The following is a 20,250-nucleotide window of genomic DNA, read 5'->3' as shown; positions in this document are numbered from 1 at the left end:
TCTTTTTGACTTATTTCACTCAACATAATACCCTCCAGTTCCATCCACGTCGTTGCAAATGGCAAGATCTCATTCCTTTTGATGGCTGCATAATATTCCATTGTATATATATACCACATCTTCTTTATCCATTCATCTGTCGATGGACATCTTGGCTCTTTCCACAGTTTGGCTATTGTGGACATCAAGCAAAGTAATTCTTGTTTTGCTACAAAGGAAATAAAGAGGAAATGAGATAGTGAGGAAGGCCAGCTATAGGCTGGGTGGTCAGGCAGGGCCTCTCTGAAGGGTTGATGATTGAGCTGATACTTGAAGAATTAAAGTAATCAGTAACCAGTGATCAATTATACCTCAGTGAAGCTGTAAATAAATAAATTAATTAAATAAGTAAGTAAGCCAGTGATATGAAGAATGGGTAGAAAAGCATTTCAGGCAGAGAGAATAACAAAGGCTAGAGGAAGGGGGATGCTTGATATGTTCCAGAAGCAGATGGAGGCCAGTGGGATGGATGGTGCGTAGAATGTGAAGTGGCCAGAGATGAGTCTAGAGATTAAGCAGGGAAAATTGTGCAAGTCCTGATGGGTCATGGTAAATAATTAAGACATTTTTAAAAAGATTTTATTTATTTATTTGACTGGGTGGGGAGCACAAGCAGGGGGAGCGAGAGAGGGAGAAGCAGGCTCTCTGCTGAGCAGGGAGCCCGATGTGGAGCTCAATCCCAGGACCCTGGGATTATGACCTGAGCTGAAGGCAGATGCTTAATCGATGGAGCCACCCAGGTACCCCAATTAGGACTTTTTTAAAGATAAATTTTCATAGTTAATTTTGTTTATGATGGAAAAGTAGGATTGGAGTGTTTCTTTCTCACACAATAAGGAATATACACTTTAAACCAAGAATCATTGTTTTGCATAAGAGTTGAATATCATTTTTCTAAGATATATTCTATTTCACATTTTAGCAGCTCTGAAATTGGGAGACTCTTTACCATCAATAGTGTGTCATAGTTTAATTATAGCTCTTTTTCTTTTAGTGGCATATAAAATAATAATTTGCCTTACATCAATAGCATCTTGAAATACATGTCATTTGCTATATAAAAGAGAACAAAATAAAGATTAAGACTATCTAGAAACTCCTTTACAAACTAACAGAAAGGCTGGTCAATCATGTGTCCATTTTTAAGTCTGACATGACTGATGCGTTTAAGCTTGCAGTCCTCAGATGTGTCTCTACCAGATATGAGTGTGACTTTGTCCTTTTCCTCTGAAGCTCTAAAACCAGACACACTCTCTTTTGTCTCGTGATATATGTTCTACTTGCCATTTTCCCATAGGAGGCCAGTTTCTCCTACACTTGTCTGCAGTTGCAGTTAACCCTTTCCTTGATTTTTTTAAAAGAAGTTATAATTTTTTTTAAAAGATTTTATTTATTTATTAGAGAGCAAGCAGCCGGGAAGGAGAGGGAGAGACAATCTGAAGCAGACTCTACATTGAGCGCAGAGCCCAATGTGGGGCTCGATCCCATGACCCGAGATCATGACTTGAGCCAAAACCATGCTTAAGTGACTGAGCCACCCAGGTGCCCCCCCTTTCCTTGATTTCTGAAAGTGTCATGGGACTCCTAATAGGTATGGTGTCCAATAGGAGTTTGGATGTTATTCAGAGTACAATGGAAATTCATTAAAATGTTTTGAGTAGAGGAATAACCTGATCTGAAACTTTGGTGGAGGAGGCATCTCTGCTGTAGGAAGACTCCTAGATTTGGACATGGCTGACCTGGGTTTTTGCCTTAGCTTTGCCACTTATTAGCTGTGTGGCCTGGAGTAAGTGACTTAACCTCCATGAGCTTTAATTCCTTCCTCTGTATGTTGGGAGTCTCCAAGACCACCCCCAGGTTCAATGATTCGCTAGGAGGACTCACAGGACTCAATAGATGATCATACTCACGGCTATTATTTATTGCAGTGAATGAATACAAAGCAAAATCAGCAAAGGGAAAACGCGTATGGGGTAAAGTTCAGGGGAAAACTAGGCACAAGATTTTGAGTCCTCTCCCAGTGGAGTCAGACAAGGATGCAGTTTATTCCTCCAGCAATGAATTGTGGCAACACATGTGAGAGGGTGCCTGGCAGGGAAGCTCATTAGAGTCTTGGTGCCCAAAATTTTTATTGGGGGCTGACTGGTCACGTTGGCACCCTCTGCCTAGCACATACCAAAATTCCAAACTCCCAGAAAGATGACAGGTATTCAGCATAGACTACATTGTTTGTACAAATAACTTGGTCACAGAGAGTCACTCTTATTGGTTCTGTGAGTGGTGGGAGCCCTCCTGAAATCCAACTTCCCAAATCCAGTCATTGACCAAGTTTACAGATGGGCCTTTCTAAGGATAACAGCCTCATGCCTGCATTGTTAGTTCTTTTCGGCACATTCTGTAGAGTGAAACTCACAGTAGAACCTTCCCGTGTTATCCTTCAGGCTTATTGCAAGCATCAAAACCAGATGAGGGCTGTGAAAGTACTTTTGCCAGTGAAGGCCCAAACCTTTCTTGGTGGCGGTTTTAGTGTTCTTTGATGCCATTGTGTTCTTTTGTTCTGTTTCCCACCTGCTGTTCTTCATAGAAACCCCTTTCCATAATCCATAACTGCTCTCCCTGATTACCATCCTTGTGCCTGACGCTGGATAGGCCCTCCGTCAGTGTTGTGACTGCAGTACTTCTTGTTGCCTATTTCTCCAGCTTCTCCTCTCTAGAGACGAGACTCTGCAGGTGGCCAGTACCCACTGTATAACTGCAGCGCTGGTCCACTCCCCAGTGAAGCATGCCCCGGCCTTCATCCATGCCGACATCCCAGGTAGAGAACTCCTTCTAATCTTCTCCTCTGAAGACCCCAGAGTTCTGACTGGAGACCCTGGAGTCCCAGTAGCAGCAGCTGTCCTGTTGGGGTTCTTGGATAATGTGTACTAGAGAGACAGGTTGATGGCAGGCTCAGCTGTACAGGACAGACTGTAAGAAGTAAGCCTCATAAAGTGAATCCTCTTGCTACAGATCTCTTAGATGACCTTGAGCAAACTGTTACTGATCTTTTTTTTTTTTTTTAAAGATTTTATTTATTTATTTGACAGAGACACAGCGAGAGAGGGAACACAAGCAGGGGGAGTGGGAGAGGGAGAAGCAGGCTTCCTGCCAAGCAGGGAGCCCGATGCGGGAGTCGATCCCAGGACCCTGGGATCATGACCTGAGCTGAAGGCAGTCGCTTAACCAACTGAGCCACCCAGGCGCCCTAACTGTTACTGATCTTTGTCATTTAGTTGACCATCTAGGAATAACACCTAGTGTAGGGTGATGGAAAGACCTGTGGACCAGGAAGGCAAAGGGAACTAAGGTTTCTCAAGGGCTTGTTATGACCAGGAAATATGCCCTGAGGTGCGCTGTAAGTGTTGCCACATTTAGGTCCTCAACTTGGCTGTTTTATGGATAAGGAAATTGAGGATCAGAGAAGAGAAACAACTGGTGTAAATTTACAAGGCTAGTCACTGGCGGAGAAGGGTATGCAGTCAAGCCTCTCTGGCTCTAAAATCTTCTCTCTGCATCATGCTGTTACCCATCCTGGGAAATAAGAGACCTGAGTTCCAGTCCCACCTCTACCATTAACAATAGCTCTTTCTGGGTCTCAGTTTCCTCACCTGTTAAAAAGATGAGGTTAGACCAAACCCTGAGGTTATTTTTCAGGTTTATCTGTGAATTCATGATCATGTCTCATGGAAAGAGTGTGTGAACAGATGAAGTAACAGGTGTTAGATGCTGAATAAATCCAAGGCCCTAGATTTAGTGAGGGGACTATGATCACATGACTGTCATTTATTGTTTTCTCCCCTCTCCCGGCCAGAGTTCCTCTTTGAGCACCTTTCCTCTTCCAGCGAAGTGCTTGTCTGGTCCAGCTACAGCTGCTTGATACTCCTGGCAGAAGAGCCACTCTTTTTTTCCAAGTGCCACACGGTGTACGGTTGGTAGTGGGAGTCCTACACTAGTTCTGGGTAGGGTGGTGGTCAGCACTTTTTTTTGTTGTTGTTAAGTAGGCTCCATGCCCAGCATGGAGCCCAATGTGGGACTTGAGCTCATGACCCTCAGATCAAGACCTGAGCTGAGATCAAGAGTCAGATGCTTAACTGACTGAGCCACCCACACACCCTTAGGGTGGTCAGTACTTTGAAGTTGGGTAGAAGTAGGAATGATGGGGGGCTAGCCTACACCTTGGAGGGGAGTGCTGGGTCTGGTCATTTCCATCAGCCCAAAGTCATTACCAGATTCCATATGCAAGCCATGATATCCAGACAGTTCCCTTCGCTGATTAGCAGAAGTCTGTATGCTTGGCAAGAGAAAGGTACTCCTATTAGCCCCTGAATGCATTCTTCCTGTACCTTAAGAACAACTTTACTCAGCCTTGGATTCAGTCTTTTCCTGTCCCCCAGATAAGTGTCTGTCTAGTTAGTCCCTAAGTTTAGCTGATTCATTCTTTCCTGGTTTCTTGAAACTGTCCCTTCCTCTTCCTTCCTGGTGATACTTTTTTTGTCTGGGACTTTTTTTTTTTTTTTTTTAAGATTTTATTTATTTGCGAGAGAGACAGTGAGAGACAGAGAGCATGAGAGGGAGGAGGGTCAGAGGGAGAAGCAGACTCCCTGCCGAGCAGGGAGCCCGATGCAGGACTCGATCCCAGGACTCTGGGATCATGACCTGAGCCGAAGGCAGTCGCTTAACCAACTGAGCCACCCAGGTGCCCCTTGTCTGGGACTTTTTATATCATGTCTGGATTTTTAGACTGGGCACATTTAGTCATTCATTTTATATTCTATGTTCCTGTTCTGTGCCAGGCACTAGGCTGGGATCTAGAGATTTAGCGATACATATAATGTGGTCCCTGTCCTCTGGAAGGGGAGAGAGATACAAATGAGCCAATTAGGGCTCTGCCAGAGGGGAGTATAGGAGGTGTGGGAGCTCAGTGGAGGCGCATAGCTCTGCGTGAGTGGATTAGGGAAGGCTTCCGGAAGGAGTGGAGGTCTGACCTGATTCTTTGAGAAGGAATATGAGTATATCTAGTGGAAAAGACACAACTCAGTCAATAGGCATTTACTAAATACCTCGAGTACCAGGGCCTGTGCTATGGCTTGTCCTGAGTTTCAGGGAGACAGAGATGAATCAGATAAGGGCCTGCCCTCAGAGATCTCACAGTCCCATTCCATCAGTTCAATCTTGTTAGGGCCCCTCCATGAGGGGCCACCAGCAAATATGTGCTGTCCAGAGCCTCTCACTTCTCCTGGGCAGACAGTGAAGGAACTACCAAGCACTGATCCCTGGCCTCTGCTGTGTCATTTTGAGATAGGGATCGAGTCAGTTGTGAGGAGCCTACAGGGAAGCCTGAGGATGAACAACACAGAACTCCACAAGCAGGGCCTGCTGCTTTTTGCTGAGATCCTGACTCGGTGAGCAAAGTAATGGGGTATCAGGCCTGTAGGGGCCAGACTGGAGAAGGAAAGAAGTGTTTATTCCTGGTGGTGTCAGTGATAGGCATTCACTTATTCATTGCTCATTTACCATTTCTCAGGCAGCCAGAGGAGATCAAGCTGTTCACAAGCTCAGACATGTGTAGAGATGCTGGCCGTGCTCTCCAAGAAGCAGTAAGCAGCCCTGTGCTGGAAGTGGCTGCTGAGGCAGTGAAGGCCATTTCTGCCTTTCTGAGGTGAGAGACCCAAGCAGGCTGAACTTTCTACCTCTCTATGCCCTGTGGGCTAGGTCAAGGCAGGGAAGCTTCCAGGCAGTACTTATCCTTTAGGTCAGGGAAATTTTCTTGAATTTTTTTCCAATACTCTATTTACTCTGTTTTCTCTTTTTGGAACTGCTGTTCAAATGTTGGACCTGGACTGGTCCTCTAATTTTCTTTGTTTTCTGACCATTTTTCATCTTTTTGTCTTTATGCAGTAGTTTCTAGGAAGTTTTCTTGACTTTATCTTTCAAACCTTCTACTGTGTATTTTATTTTTACTTTCACATTTTTTTTTAAAGATTTTATTTATTTATTTGACAGAGAGAGACAGCGAGAGAGGGAACACAAGCAGGGGGAGTGGGAGAAGGAGAAGTAGGCTTCCCACCAAGCAGAGAACATGACCCGAACTGTAGGCAGACACTTAATGACTGAGTCACCCACGCGCCCTACTTTCATATTTTTAATTTGGAAGAGTTCTTTCCAATTCTCTGCATGTTTTTTTTTTTTTTTTTTTTTTTTTTTTTAAGGTAAGCTTTATACCCAGTGTGGTGCTGGAACTCATGACCCTGAGATCAAGAGTTGCATATTCCCCTGACTGAGCCAGCCAGGTGCCCCATCTGCATGTTTTTTTTTTTTTTTTTTTAAGATTTTATTTATTTATTTGGCAGAGAGACAGCAAGAGAGGGGACACAGGCAGGGGGAGTGGGAGAGAGAGAAGCAGGCTTCCCGCTGAGCAGGGAGCCCGATATGGGGCTCAAGCCCAGGACCCTGGGATCATGACTTGAGCCAAAGGCAGACACTTAACGACTGAGCCACCCAGGTGCCCCACGCATGCTTTATTTATTTATTTATTTATTTTATTTTATTTTTTAAATTTTATTTTATTATGTTAGTCACCATACATTACATCATTAGTTTTTGATGTAGTGTTCCATGATTCATTGTTTGCGTATAACACCCAGTGCTCCATGCAATATGTGCCCTCCTTAATATCCATCACCCAGCTAACCCGTCCCCCCATCCCCCTCCCCTCTAAAACCCTCAGTTTGTTTCTCAGAGTCCATAGTCTCTCGTGGTTCGTCCTCCCCTCCGATTTTCCCCCTTTCATTTTTCCCTTCCTACTATCTTCTTTTTTTTTTTTTTAACGTATAATGTAGTATTTGTTTCAGAGGTACAGGTCTGTGATTCATCAGTCTTACACATTTCACAGCACTCACCATAGCACATACCTCCCCAATGTCCATCACCCAGCCACCCCATCCCTCCCAGCCCCCACCACTCCAGCAACCCTCAGTTTGTTTCCTGAGATTAAGAGTCTCTTATGGTTTGTCTCCCTCTCTGGTTTCATCTTGTTTCATTTTTTCCTCCCTTCCCCTATGCTCCTCTGTCTTGTGTCTTAAATTCCTTATATCTGTGAGATCATCTGATACTTGTCTTTCTCTGATTGACTTATTTCGCTTAGCATAATACCCTCTAGTTCCATCCACGTCGTCGCAAATGCAAGATTTAGGGTTTTTTATGGCTCCCATGCAGGTCTTAAAATAGTATTTTATTCTATTTATTTCATGGATGTAATTTTTTAAACATCTCAGTCTTTTGTTTTAGTCCAGACTTTCCCCCTGTTTCCTTTCTACAAATTGTTTTTTCTGCCTGAAATGCTCTTCCCTAAAATCTTTGCACAACTGGCTTCTTCCCATCATTCAGGTTGCATTCAGAGCATCTTTCCCTAACCGACCCATTAGGCTGTGATAGCACCTACCAAACACTTGATAGTTCCTTGTTTATTCATTTGTTTTGTGTCTCTCCCCACTATGATATAATCTCCGAGAGATCAGGGACCATGTCAGTTTGTTCACTACTCTACACCTCACTCCTGAAAGCGTATGAATGAAGGATGTCAAAATGGATGGTAAGACTAAGAGATCCTAAGATCAGGATGCGAAATTATTCCTTAGCAAGATGCTTGATATCTTGAAAAAAAGTAATGGAGAAAACTTATATTTACTTATAAAATAACTTTTATTTTATTTACATGTTTTCCCTTCTAAAAATCTAACAAAGTAATATATTCAAATAATAAAAAATAAAATATACAGGTTTATAATGAAACAGAACAGTTCCCTGTCCCCACTTCCTAAAGGAAACTAACTGTAGCTCATTTTGGTTTCAGTTCTGGTGATTATCTCCCTACATCTAAACAATATGCTTATAATGCTGTCACTTTATTTATGAATTTAGGACATTATTCATTGAGTCACTGGTAAGAGACAAAGATTTAGGTCATATTATTTTGTCTTCTCTACATTCCCTTAGCATCTTTGCTAGTTAATATTTTATGTCTAAAAATCTTTAAATAGTATACTTAAGACTTGTATTTCTTGTTCCCTCAACTTCAAGGAGTATCTCTTGACTCCCTACTTGGTTAGCTAGGTATATTAGCATCTAACTTTTCCTTTCTCCTCCCCGCCATCTACTTCTCAATGTCCGTCAGCTGTACCTTTAATTTGATTTAATTTAAATTTTTAAAAGATTTTATTTGTTTACTTGAGAGAGAGAGAAAGCACATAAGAGGAGGGAGGGTCCGAGGGAGAAGCAGACCCCGCTGAGCAGGGAGCCCGAAGCGGAACTCGATCCTGGGACTCGATCCCTGGACTCTAGGATCATGACCTGAGCCGAAGGCTGTTGCCCAACCAACTGAGCCACCCAGGTGCCCCTATACCTTTAATTTTACATAGTAAAGGTTGTTAATAATTATAGTCTCTTCTGTAACCATATTTAAGTCTTTGTGATTTGACTCTAGGTTGGTTCTAAAAAGGGAAACAAAAAGTTACATTTACATTACAATAACTTCAGTCTGTCTCCTTTCCCTCTCTGTCCTTTCCTGGATTTGAATCTCTAAATCTGGGGCATGAATCCCAGTGAGGGGGAGATGGGTAAACCAACAGGGTAACAAAGGCACAGAGGAAGAGCAGTGTCAATTAGAGGTGCCCTTGTAGAACTAGAAGTCTCCCAGAAGTCCAGTGCTATGAGGGACTGGTAGCACCTTCCAGGAAGGAGGAGGGTGAGGTTTGAGCTGTGCTAAGAGGGATGAGAGAGATTTAGGTTTGTGGAAGGACCATGTGGGTGGGAAAGTTTAGGGGTCACTTAGGGTACAGTAGCCAGTCTGGCCAGCAGGTTGTGTGAAGGCGAGTAATACATGAAGGAGCTGGGAAAGCAGGTTGGGTCAGAATTGTGGAGAATGCTAAGTAGGAGGCTGGTTACTAATCCTGAGATGATTTTACTTTTCATGTTAATTTCCCAGACTGTTTACTGAGGTGGTCCCTCTGAGGTGGAGTGGTTCACTGGGTCTCTGGGAAGCACACCTGGAAGGAGGAATGAGGAATGAGAACTGCTGAAAAGAATTTAAAGGTGGTGGACCCAGGGCTTGACAATCAGTGTAGGATAGAAACTTAGAGCTTCTAGAAATGAAGAAGGAAAGGGGAAATCAAGCCTTAACTATATACAGTGAACTGAGTGCCTGTTAGAAGGCCCAAGAGATTTTTTTTTTTTTAAGATTTTATTTATTTATTTGTGAGAGAGAATGAGAGAGAGAGCACAAGAGGGGGGAGCAGGAGAGGGAGAAGCAGACTCCCTGCTGAGCAGGGAGCCCGATGCGGGACTCGATCCCGGGACTCCAGGATCATGACCTGAGCCGAAGGCAGTCGCTTAACCAACTGAGCCACCCAGGCGCCCCAGAAGGCCTAACAGATTACTCTCAGTGTTCAAAAAAGGCCCAGGGATGAGGGTTGACATAGATTTTTCTTTAGTTACTGCACTGGGTTGAATAGCATCCCTCTAAAATTCATGCCCACCCATAACCTGTGAATATGACCTTATTTGGAAATAGGGCCTTTCTAGATACAGTTGAATTAAAATGAGGTCATACAGTGCAGGGTCGTAAATCCAAAGACTAGTGCCCTTATAAGGAGAGGGGGATTTGGACATACAGTAACACAGACACACACACACAGGGCAGATGGCCATGTGAAGAGGCAGAAAGTGGAATGATGCAGCTATGAGGCAAGGAATGACAAGGATTGCTGGCAACCACCAGTGGTGAAAAGGCAAGACAGGATTCTTCCCTAGATCCTTTAGAGGGAGCCAACAACACCTTGATTTCAGACTTCTAGCCCCTGGAACTATGAGAGGATAAATTTCTGTTGTTTTAAGCCATGCGGCTTATGGTAATTCGTTGCAGCATCCCTAGGAAACAAATGCAACTACCTAATACCCTGCCAAGTAGTCATTCATTCATTTAACATCTTTTCAAATTTATCATCTGTTTATAATGCATCTAGCTCTGTTTAGGTAAAATGAAAAGACTGAGCTGGTCTCTGGCCTCTTGGAGCTCGCTATTAGACCAGTCTATGCCTCTTGCCTCCCTGAATCTGTGGGATATGAAAGTTCAGGTGAACCCTAAGTATTACTTTCCACATTTACCCCACACTCAGAATGACTGAATCTCCAAAACTAGTTTCTAGTCTTTGCTTATAATTTCTAAGAATGAGGAGCTCACTCCGCCTAGAATTTCCCTTTTACCTCTATAGAGTTTAACTCTTAGGAAGTTCTTCTCTATTCTGAAATAAAGTCTGAGTCCTGATAACATTTCCCTATTAATCGTGGTTTTCCTTACCACGGTAACAGAGAGCAAATTTGATCTTTCTTCCCCAAGAGAGCTTATTACTAATTTGAGGACAGTGGTCATATACATGTCTTGATGCACCTTAAGTTCTAGATAATACTTCTTTCACCAGGGGGTCCTTCTCTGTGAGAAAGCCCGCTCTCTCCTTAATAACAGCAATAATAGTCCTAGCTGTCATTTAAAAGGGTTACTATCTATTAAGCGTCATGCTAAGTGCTTGGCATACATTATCTAATTTGATCCTTAAAAGATTTTTATGAGGAAATTACTATTACCTCTCATTTAATAGATGAGGAAACTGAGGGTAAGGGAGGATGAGGAATGTGCACAAAGTCACGCAGCTAGACAAGTGTTGTAGCAAGGATTTTTATCAGATCAGATCCTGGACCCATGTTCTGATCCATCACACTGTGCCCCATTGCCTGAGAACCTGATGGTATCTTGGAAAACCCTTACCTTACCCTAAGCCTGCCTTTGTCTGTCTGGCTGCAGGAAGGACCATCAGAATGTTCCACCGGTGCAGTACAGGGAACTGCGGGCCTTGCTTGAAGCAATGCTGAGCCGCTGTGCAGATTTTTCCCAGACCCCGCTGAACAGGAAGCCCCTGGTCAGTACACTGCATGCAGCCTGTTTCTTCTGGAGATCATGCTATAATGTGTTTTAAGAAGATAATTGTCTTACCTTTGTATGCCTCTTTATAGCTTTTTCTCATGCACACACATCTATAATGAGATGTGATTTTTCTCCCCTAATGGCAGAGCTGTGAAGCTTAATAATTGTTGTCCTCATCTTTGCAGATTTGGAAACTGAAGCCACAGGGTTAAATACTTTTTCTCTAAGGTTCCAAACTAGCAAGTATCTGAGTTTGTATAGTAAATCCCAGGGTGTTTGTACCCAAACCTACTATACTATACCACTTTGTCTTTTATATCATCCAAGCAGTTATGGTAAACATGCTCACAAAATTATTTAAGGCTGGATTCATTAGAGTCTTCGAAAGAATCTGACCAATGTGCAGTGTGTTGTAATTGTTGGCTTTTAATGGTCCATGGACTTAAAATATCAGAAAGGATATGGGTAATGTGAATGCTGGTTATATCTTTCAAAATTAACTTTGGAAACTAAGCTTACCACACCTGATGGGGTGGGATTTTCATGTGTTTTGGAGCAACTGATATGGGCATTAGAGCCAGTTAGGCTAATGTCCACCAGCCTGTGACAGCTTTCGGCATATAATAGAACAAGAGCCAGTCCTGTGGCAGAGGGAGACAGATAGTTAATGTTCCCCCTTCTGCCATTTTTAAAAGAGTTATTAGATGACTAGATTTTCGAGGATATAACCAAGATCTCCTGAAAAGCGTTAGGTTTATGTGAACGCCAGACTCCAGTGGGAGAGGAAGAGGCCTGTGGTCCTCCAAGCACAGATTGGGACACAGAATAGGTACTTGACTAGTAGACGCCCCTCTCTCCTTCTTACTGCAGGGTCATGCCTCCAGTAGAGATTCAGAGAAGGCCATTCTTCGAAGGGGAAATTTTCTCCTGAGCACTCTGGAGGGATTTAGAAATGCCTGCAGGTGAGGGACCAACCCTCTGTGGTCTGAGGCAGTATTATGGAGGGTTGGGGTGGGAAAGAATCAGACTAAGGATGGAGTTCTAGAAGCAATAGTTGATTTCTGATGCTTTGCTGCATAGTGAGAGCACTTTGGCTGGGGCAGAGGTTGGGGATGTATGTGTGTGGAGGGGTGTGTAGAGAAGGTTTGAAGAAGAGGAGCTAGAGTAGGAGGTTTCCAAAGATTCCCTCCTGGTGAAGTTTTGTTACCATACAATGAGTTTCTGTCTCATTCAGCTTTGTTCCTCTTCCCAAATAATGAACCCCTATAGGTGTTTGCTGAATGCTTGTTGGACTAATTTAGTTCACGGTAACAAATGTTTTTTGAATCTACTCTGTGTCAGGCCTGTGGCTAGACAGTGGGAGTAGAAAGATAAGATCAGATCGACTCCTGCCCACAGGAGCCCACAGTCTCTGGGGAAGAGGCAGTTTTGTATATATATGTGGAATTCATTAGTTGTCACAAATCTGGGAAAGGCATTCCTGGTAGAGAGAGCAGCATCTGTAAAGGCAAAGAGACGTGAAACAGCAAGTAGCATGGTATGTTCAGGGAAGTACATGTAGTAGGGTAGAACAGTCATTATTATGGGAGAAGGGGTGGGGAGCACACAGCTGAAGGAGTAGCCAAGGACCAGGTCCTCCATCATTGAGGTCTCTTGAATTTTCTCCAGATCTGCTGATGGGGATACTTTCCCTGAACCCTGAGCACAGGCGTCCCTCTGGGAGGATGCTTCTAACCTATATGATGTATAGGTAGTAGTGGATATACTTGCACATTGATTTCTTAGGTTGGCTGTGGAATTCCAGAGCGAGCCTTCAGCCCAGGAGAACCCATTTACAGCTCCCAGTGCCGAGAAGGAAGACACTTTGGAGGCCTTCTCAGAATTTCTTCTCAGTGCCTGTGACTCCCTTTGTATTCCCCTGGTGATGGTAGGTTCCCCTGAGCTACAGATAGCATGAAGTTTGGGCAGAAGAATGTGAGACTGAGCCAGGCCGAGAGACACAAGGCAGCGAGTACTCAACTGGACCTTCTGAGGGTCTCAGTGGTATTGTTCTTCAGACACTTTTCCTTTGGTTTTAAAAACAAAGTGTGGGGGCGCCTGGCTGGCTCAGTCGGTGGAGTGTGCGACTCTTGGCCTTGGGGTTGTGGGTTCGAGCCCCATGTTGGATGTAGAAATTACTTAAAAATTTTTTTAAATCTTAAAAAAAAAAAAACAAAACCCAAAACTCTAAAGTGTAGTGTTTCATTGTACACTAACAGATGCCTCTCAAGAAAAAGGAGAAAGCAGTAATAATAAAACAATAAGTAGATAGTGTTTATGGAGTGATAAATGCTTCGTAGTCATTACCTAATTTATCATCCCAGTGACTGTGTGAGATGGGTGCTATAATTATCCCAATTTAAAGATGAGGTTGTCATGTTCTTTTTTTTTTTTTTTAAAGATTTTATTTATTTATTTGAGACAAACAGAATGAGAGAGAGCAAGCACATGAGAGGGGGGAGGGTCAGAGGGAGAAGCAGACTCCCTGCCGAGCAGCGAGCCAGATGTGGGACTCAATCCCGGGACTCCAGGATCATGACCTGAGCCAAAGGCAGTCGCTTAACCAACTGAGCCACCCAGGCGCCCCAACCCATGTGTCTTTATGATTAGTAAAGAACAGTGGGAATGTCTGTGATTCAGGCTTCACTAAGGAACACACATGTATTTTGTAAAATGAGATTTGGCCACTCTGAAGAGACACCTGGTCCGAAAGAGCTTCATTTTGAGTTGACTTGAGATGGAGGTGGTAGGAAGAGCTGGGTCCAGAATGGCTGATTGCTTGGCTGATTTTGGGTGAGCCCTGTCCTCTTCGAGGTTTGGACATCTTGAGTGCCTTTTAGTCAGGGCACCTCCAAACACCTACTGGGAATAGTAGGTGGCAGCAGGCATAGAACCAGGCATCCTCTGGTTCTGGAGGCATAGACCTCTCGGAAGAAGCCTTTGAGCCAGCATGCCAGGGTCTTCAGGTGGGTAACAGTCAGGAGCCATGGGCTGCATGCATGCTTTGATTGGCACTCACTAGCAGTAACACTTGGGCAGTTCACGTTGGTTTCCTCATCTGCTCTGCCCTCTTCCTAGACTTACAAATTGTTAGAGTCAGATCTAGAACTGGGTGATAGAATTATATTATTCTTGCTTTCTACTTTTCTGTATTTTATACATTTTCTTTAATGAGCATGTATTATCTTTCTAAATAAAAACATTTTTTTTTGTTTAAAAACCAAAGGAAAGGTATCTATAAGAACTATGTCTCTGAGACCCCAGCTTTTACAGGTAGGGAACTGAGACACTGAGAGGGGAGGGGGTAATGGAAGGGCACACAGTGACTTTGTGCAGAGCTTGATCTGGAACCCAGGTTTGTCTACTCTTAATCCAGAGCTCTGTCTGGTACAGCAGGCCGCCTCATGACTGGGGTGTTCAGAGGTCACATGAAAAATAAATGTGAAAATAGTTTGTAAACTATATGATTATTACTGATGGCTATAGTCACAGAAACTTGAGTATCAGGGAGGGATGTCTGGCTGGTAGAGCATGTGACTCTTGATTTTAGGGTCATGAGTTCAAGCCCTATGTTGGGTGTGGAGCCTACTTAAAAAAAAAACAAAACTTGAGTGTCACTCTGCATTATAGTTTAGAAAGTACTTTTTACGCATCAGATTTCATTTGTTTCTGGGAGCTCGGTCTTGTTGTTATTACTGTTTTATTCTTTTTGGTACAGAGATCCAGAGAGGTAGTGTGTCTTATACAACTTATTAAGTGGCAGATATAAGCCTTGGATGCAGGCTTGTGACTTCAGGTTCTCTAGCTTTTCTTGTGCCCTTCAAGTGAAAGGGGTTATTCTGTTGTTGTAGATTTGATGCCAATTTTGCTGATGCTTTCTTCTTTGGAGGCTCAGTCCCGGTGGGCTGTGTTCTCCCTTCTGGTTCTTTGCAGAGGCACTCAGAGCAGGCCACCCACCCAAACTTGATGGAAGTTTTCCTCTCGATTCTACACAACCTCTTTGTCATTGTTCCCCACATGAAGGAGAAGTTCTCCAAGAAGCTCGGTAAGCAGCAGGCAAGTGTGGAAGTGGGAGGGAGGCAGGTGCTCAGAGTATTCAAAGAGAGCATAACCTGTGGGCAGGAGGTTTATGTAATCACTCAGAGTCAATATCCATATTCTGCCCAGGGTTGAGTAGAAGGGAATACCATCTAACAACCAAAGGTACTTAAAGTAAGTTCTCAAATTTATTGATACTTCCCTAAGAATGTCAAGGAGTTCCAGTTCAGAGCCCACAACACATGTCTTTCCACGTTGCTCTCCATACTTGATATTCCCTCAGACCTCACAGGATGTTTAGCATCTCTGACTCCTGAGTGCTGAATGTCAGAAGTACCCCCAGTCATTGTGACACCTGAAAAACGTCCCACATACTTCCAGATGCCTTCCGGGGTGGGGGTGGGGGGCAATGGCACTCCGTGTGAAAGCTGCTGTTTAGCTGTACACTGAACTGCCTTCTTAAAATTGAACCCCAGTGGCTCTCGACTCCCTCAGCCTTTTCCAGGCCTTCTTGCATCTATTTATTTTCTTTTCTCACTAGTCATTTTTTCCTCTCAGGGGTAAACCTTCCTTTCTCACTTCTCCAGTTGTCACCCTGTAAATACTTCAATCTGCAGAATTAGCCCAGGAGTCAGAGTTAGAGTCTCTTTTATTTTCCTTAGAAAGTATTAGTGGGGCGCCTGGGTGGCTCAGTCGTTAAGCGTCTGCCTTCGGCTCAGGTCATGATCCCAGGGTCCTGGGATCAAGTCCCACATCGGGCTCCCTGTTCGGTGGGAGGCCTGCTTCTCCCTCTCCCACTCCCCCTGCTTGTGTTCCTGCTCTCGCTGTCTCTCTCTCTGTAAAATAAATAAATAAAAAAAATCTTAAAAAAAGAAAAAAGAAAGTATTAGTGATGGTGAGAATGGGAAGGGGAAACAGCCAAAACAGAAAGGGAGGAGAGAGAAAGGTAGTAATAATTAATAACTAATGGCAACTAACATTTATTACACTCTTACTATTGTCAGATACTGTTAGTTTGTGAGAGAGAGTGAGAGCACAAGCTAGGAGGAGAGGCAGAGGGAGAAGCTGACTCCCCGCTGATCAGGGAGCCTGGTGCAGGGCTCGATCCTAGGACCCTGGGATCATGACCTGAGCCAAAGACAGACACTTCACCAACTGAGCCACCCAGGTGCCCCTAGATACTGTTTTTTTTTTAAAGATTTATTTATTTATTTTAGAGTACGCACAAACAGGAGGAAGGGTAGAGGGAGAGGGAGACAAGCAGACTTCTCACTGAGCAGGGAGCCTGCAGGTCTTGATTCCAGGACCCTGAGATCATGACCTGAGCTGAAATCAAGAGTCAGATGCTCAACTGACTGAGCCACTCAGGAACCCCTGTCAGATACTGTTTTAAGTGCTTTATATGTATTAATTCATTTAGTTCTCAGAAAATCTCTAGGAAGTATGTACTATGATTATCTTCATTCTATGGAGGAGCATACTGAAACTCAGAGAGGTTGAATAACTTGTCCAAGATTGCACTGGAAGTGGTGTACCCAGGATTCAAACTCAGGGAATCTGGCTCTGGAGCCTGCTTCTGCTTTCTGAATCTCTTTGCAATGCTTGCCTCTTATCATTTAAAGCCTTGCCTTTTATTCCTCTCACATAGCTTATAGTGGAAGGTCTACCACAGAGGAGTAGCCCCAGGGCTCAGTCATGCAGGGCTTTGTTGGTCATGTGAGGAATTTGGACTTTATCCTAGGAGCTTTGAGTCTTAAAGAAGAGGAGTGATAGGCTCAGATTTCTGTTTTAGAAATATCCTTTTTGGTTTGGTGTGAACCATGAGTTAGAGGGTGCAAGGCTGGAGAAAATAGTTCAAACTCTTGCATTAGCTCAGGTTGGTGATAGGAACTAAGGCAGTGTTAGGGGGTGTGCAACAGTGGATGTGGGGCAGGAAGAAGAGGGAAGAGCTCAGGGTAATGCCTTGGGTTGTGGCTGCCATCTAGGTGGATGGTGGTGATTTTTATTGAGAGGAGTCTCACTAGAAGAGGATTTGATTTGGGAAGGCAGGGGAGGAGGCAATCAGTATGTGCCAGGATTAGTATGTAATAAGTCTGGTTTAAACTGCTCTCTGCTTTCTTCCCACTTCTCCCAAGCTTCATCATCTTTCATACGACTAACCCTGGAACTGAAGGCCAGGTTCTGCAGCAACCTGAGGTACGTATGGTCTCAGGCAAAATCAGTGGCCAAGGGGTCAGTGTCCTTGACTGGACAAGTGGAAATTTCTGACTGGTATGGTTTAGTCAGAGGACCATGAGGGGATTGACACAGTGTCGGGATTGCTCAGCAGCTGGTGGTATGAACTGGACATGCTTCTGTAGCTTTTATTTAATCTGGTTCTGCTGAGACATTTATTCCATGTGATACTTGGATGGGCACCTGTTACATCAAAACTGGAAAGGCTCTTGGTGATCATTTGTCTAAAGCCTCATTTTACAAATGGGGAAATGGAAGCCCTAGAGGGTAATGAAAGAAGTGTCCACAGAGAGTCATGTTCTAGTTGCTGCCAGCCCAGCATTTCCAGAGGAGAAACTCTCTCTCTTTTTTTTAAGATTTTATTTATTTATTTGACAGAGAGAGACACAGCGAGAGAGGGAACACAAGCAGGGGGAGTGGGAGAGGGAGAAGCAGGCCTCCCGCGGAGCAGGGAGCCCGATGCGGGGCTCGATCCCAGGACCCTGGGATCATGACCTGAGCCGAAGGCAGACGCTTAACGACTGAGCCACCCAGGCGCCCCGGGGAGAAACTCTCTTGTTCAAAGTAGATCCTTCAGTCTCTGTCTTGTTATGTTTCTAGAGTAGTCTTGTCTTCCTTCCCATTTATGATTTGCCACCTGTCTCTGCATTTTTTTTTTTAAAGATTTTATTTATTTATTTGAGAGAGAGAGAGAATGAGAGACAGAGAGCATGAGAGGGAGGAGGGTCAGAGGGAGAAGCAGACTCCCTGCCGAGCAGGGAGCCTGATGCGGAACACGAGCCTGGGACTCCAGGATCATGACCTGAGCCGAAGGCAGTCGCTTAACCAACTGAGCCACCCAGGCACCCCTGTCTCTGCATTTACTTGACAGATCCCGTTTGTTACTGCCTACAGCCTGCAAGGTGACCGCAATGCAGTATCTAGGTCTCCTTGTATATCGTTGAATAGAACACCCAATCTTCAGGAGGGGATACAAATACAGGGATCCATCTGGATCCAAAGTCACAATTTTGGATGTTTGTAGTTCTCCTTGACTACCTGTCTTGGGTTCAATAGCTTCCCTTTTTTTTCTAGTACTTCCAAGCCCTTTCCTGGCCTAGGAGCACTTGTATTTGTTTGTATGTTTTGTTAAGTTGGAGTTCAGTAGCCCTCCTTGATTTATTTTTTCAGTTTTAGTGAATGCTTATGTGCTAAGTTACAGCTATGGCAACAGGTTCCGTATTAATTATTCACAGCTACCTCCAGAACTCTTCTTCCAGGGCCATGGTTAGAATTTCACTGGGCTCTGGCACAAGGCAGTGGTGCCCCAGCAGGGATAATGCTGTCCCAGCCAAAGTCGCAATGTCCTCTCTCTTGTTCTCTCTTCCTTTCCACCCTCTAAGTCACTCAGCCCTAAATCAGGTATGTTCCAGTTTCCTCTTCTACATGAGCCTCAACCTCCTCTCAGCTCCAGAGAAGACAGGACCACCTTCCCAGGAAGGTAAGATGCTGCAGCTTGACCACTCATCAGGTCCATGGTGATCTTTTTACAGTCTGGATGCCTTTGTTGATTGGCTGGGTAGTGAGTTAATATCACAATAATTATGACCTCTTTGCTAGAAGCTGCCCAGAGGAACCATGGAATCATGGAATAGTGGGACTAGAGGTTAACACCTAGGGAGATGAGATAATAGAATCAGAAAACAATAGAATCCAAGGTTCCTGGACCCTTAGACTCTAAGGGTTGAGAAAGACTCCAAAGCTTATCAAGCCCAGTTCCTCATCCTGGCCATCTCCTCTGTAACATCCCTTACGCCAGACCTTTCACTCTCTGCTTGTTACTTCCAGAGACTTCTGCTCAAAATACTTGGAATGGCCTGTTCCATTTCTTTGTTTCTTCAAGAAATATTTCTTGAGCAATTATCTACTGTGTGCCAGACTCTTTCCAGGTGCTGGTGATAGAGTTCCAAAGTCCTGAACTCATGGAATGAGAGCGGGAGACAAGAAACACATAGATACAATGTCAGAAATGAATAGGTGCTATGAAAACAATAAAACTGGGCAAAGGGATAGAGGATGATGGAGGGAGAAGATGCATGTTGGATAGGTGGTCAGGGAAGGCCTCTGTGAGGAGGTGGTGTGTTAGCAGAGGTCTGAGTAAGATAAAGGAAGCACATACAGAGTCTAGGCAGGGGGAACAGCAGATGGAGGGCCGAGAGCTGAAGTTTTTCCCTCTGTTGAATAGTCATTGAGCTCCTGCTACATGCCAGGGAGGCCTCAGTGCTGCTGTGGATACGGTGGTAATTATGACATGTTCTCTGCCCCCTGGAGTTCCTCTATCCTAGACCTCTTTTGGTATAACATAAAACACTTTAATCATTGTTTTATTCATTCGTTCAGCAAATATGATACCTTCTTTGTAGTGCTAGCCATGTTTCCTCTTTTTACATTTATGAAGACATGCCATGCCCCCCCATTTCCTAAACCTCACTGCTTTTTTTTTTTTTTTTAAGATTTTTATTTATTTGTGAGAGAGAGAGAATGAGAGACAGAGAGCATGAGAGGGAGGAGGGTCAGAGGGAGAAGCAGACTCCCTGCCAAGCAGGGAGCCTGACGTGGGACTCGATCCCGGGACTCCGGGATCATGACCTGAGCCGAAGGCAGTCGCTTAACCAACTGAGCCACCCAGGCGCCCCATCCTCACTGCTTCTTTTCTTTTTTCTCCAACACTGTGCCGAGAGAGGCAGAAGCCCAGGTGAACATTTTCATTCCTTCCAACGTGGCTCGGCTCCTAGTTCTCTCACTATAGCAGCCACTCCTCTCTGCATGGTGTCCTGCTCTCTGCATGGATACAATCCTTCATTCATTCATGGGCAAACATTCACTGAGTGGCTACTCTAGGCCAG

General features: G+C 44.2%; 1 protein-coding gene across 1 annotated transcript in view; it reads left to right on the top strand.

Annotated features, from left to right (window-relative positions):
* The window catches only part of MEI1 (meiotic double-stranded break formation protein 1), a 75,270-nt gene that overhangs the window by 12,847 nt on the left and 42,173 nt on the right, over positions 1–20,250 (top strand). Inside the window, exons 8-17 of the mRNA XM_034987397.1 lie at positions 2,740–2,854; positions 3,890–4,006; positions 5,381–5,480; positions 5,603–5,737; positions 10,934–11,048; positions 11,924–12,015; positions 12,839–12,980; positions 15,026–15,137; positions 17,266–17,326; positions 18,748–18,845. Coding sequence (XP_034843288.1) covers positions 2,740–2,854; positions 3,890–4,006; positions 5,381–5,480; positions 5,603–5,737; positions 10,934–11,048; positions 11,924–12,015; positions 12,839–12,980; positions 15,026–15,137; positions 17,266–17,326; positions 18,748–18,845 — 1,087 coding nt within the window. The remainder of the gene's footprint in view (positions 1–2,739; positions 2,855–3,889; positions 4,007–5,380; positions 5,481–5,602; positions 5,738–10,933; positions 11,049–11,923; positions 12,016–12,838; positions 12,981–15,025; positions 15,138–17,265; positions 17,327–18,747; positions 18,846–20,250) is intronic.

Source organism: Mirounga leonina, unplaced genomic scaffold (genome assembly GCF_011800145.1).
Source record: "Mirounga leonina isolate KUSES-001 unplaced genomic scaffold, KU_Mleo_1.0 Mir_418, whole genome shotgun sequence".
In the NCBI taxonomy this organism is placed as follows: Eukaryota; Metazoa; Chordata; class Mammalia; order Carnivora; family Phocidae; genus Mirounga; species Mirounga leonina.
This window is presented reverse-complemented; position numbering and strand designations above follow the sequence as displayed.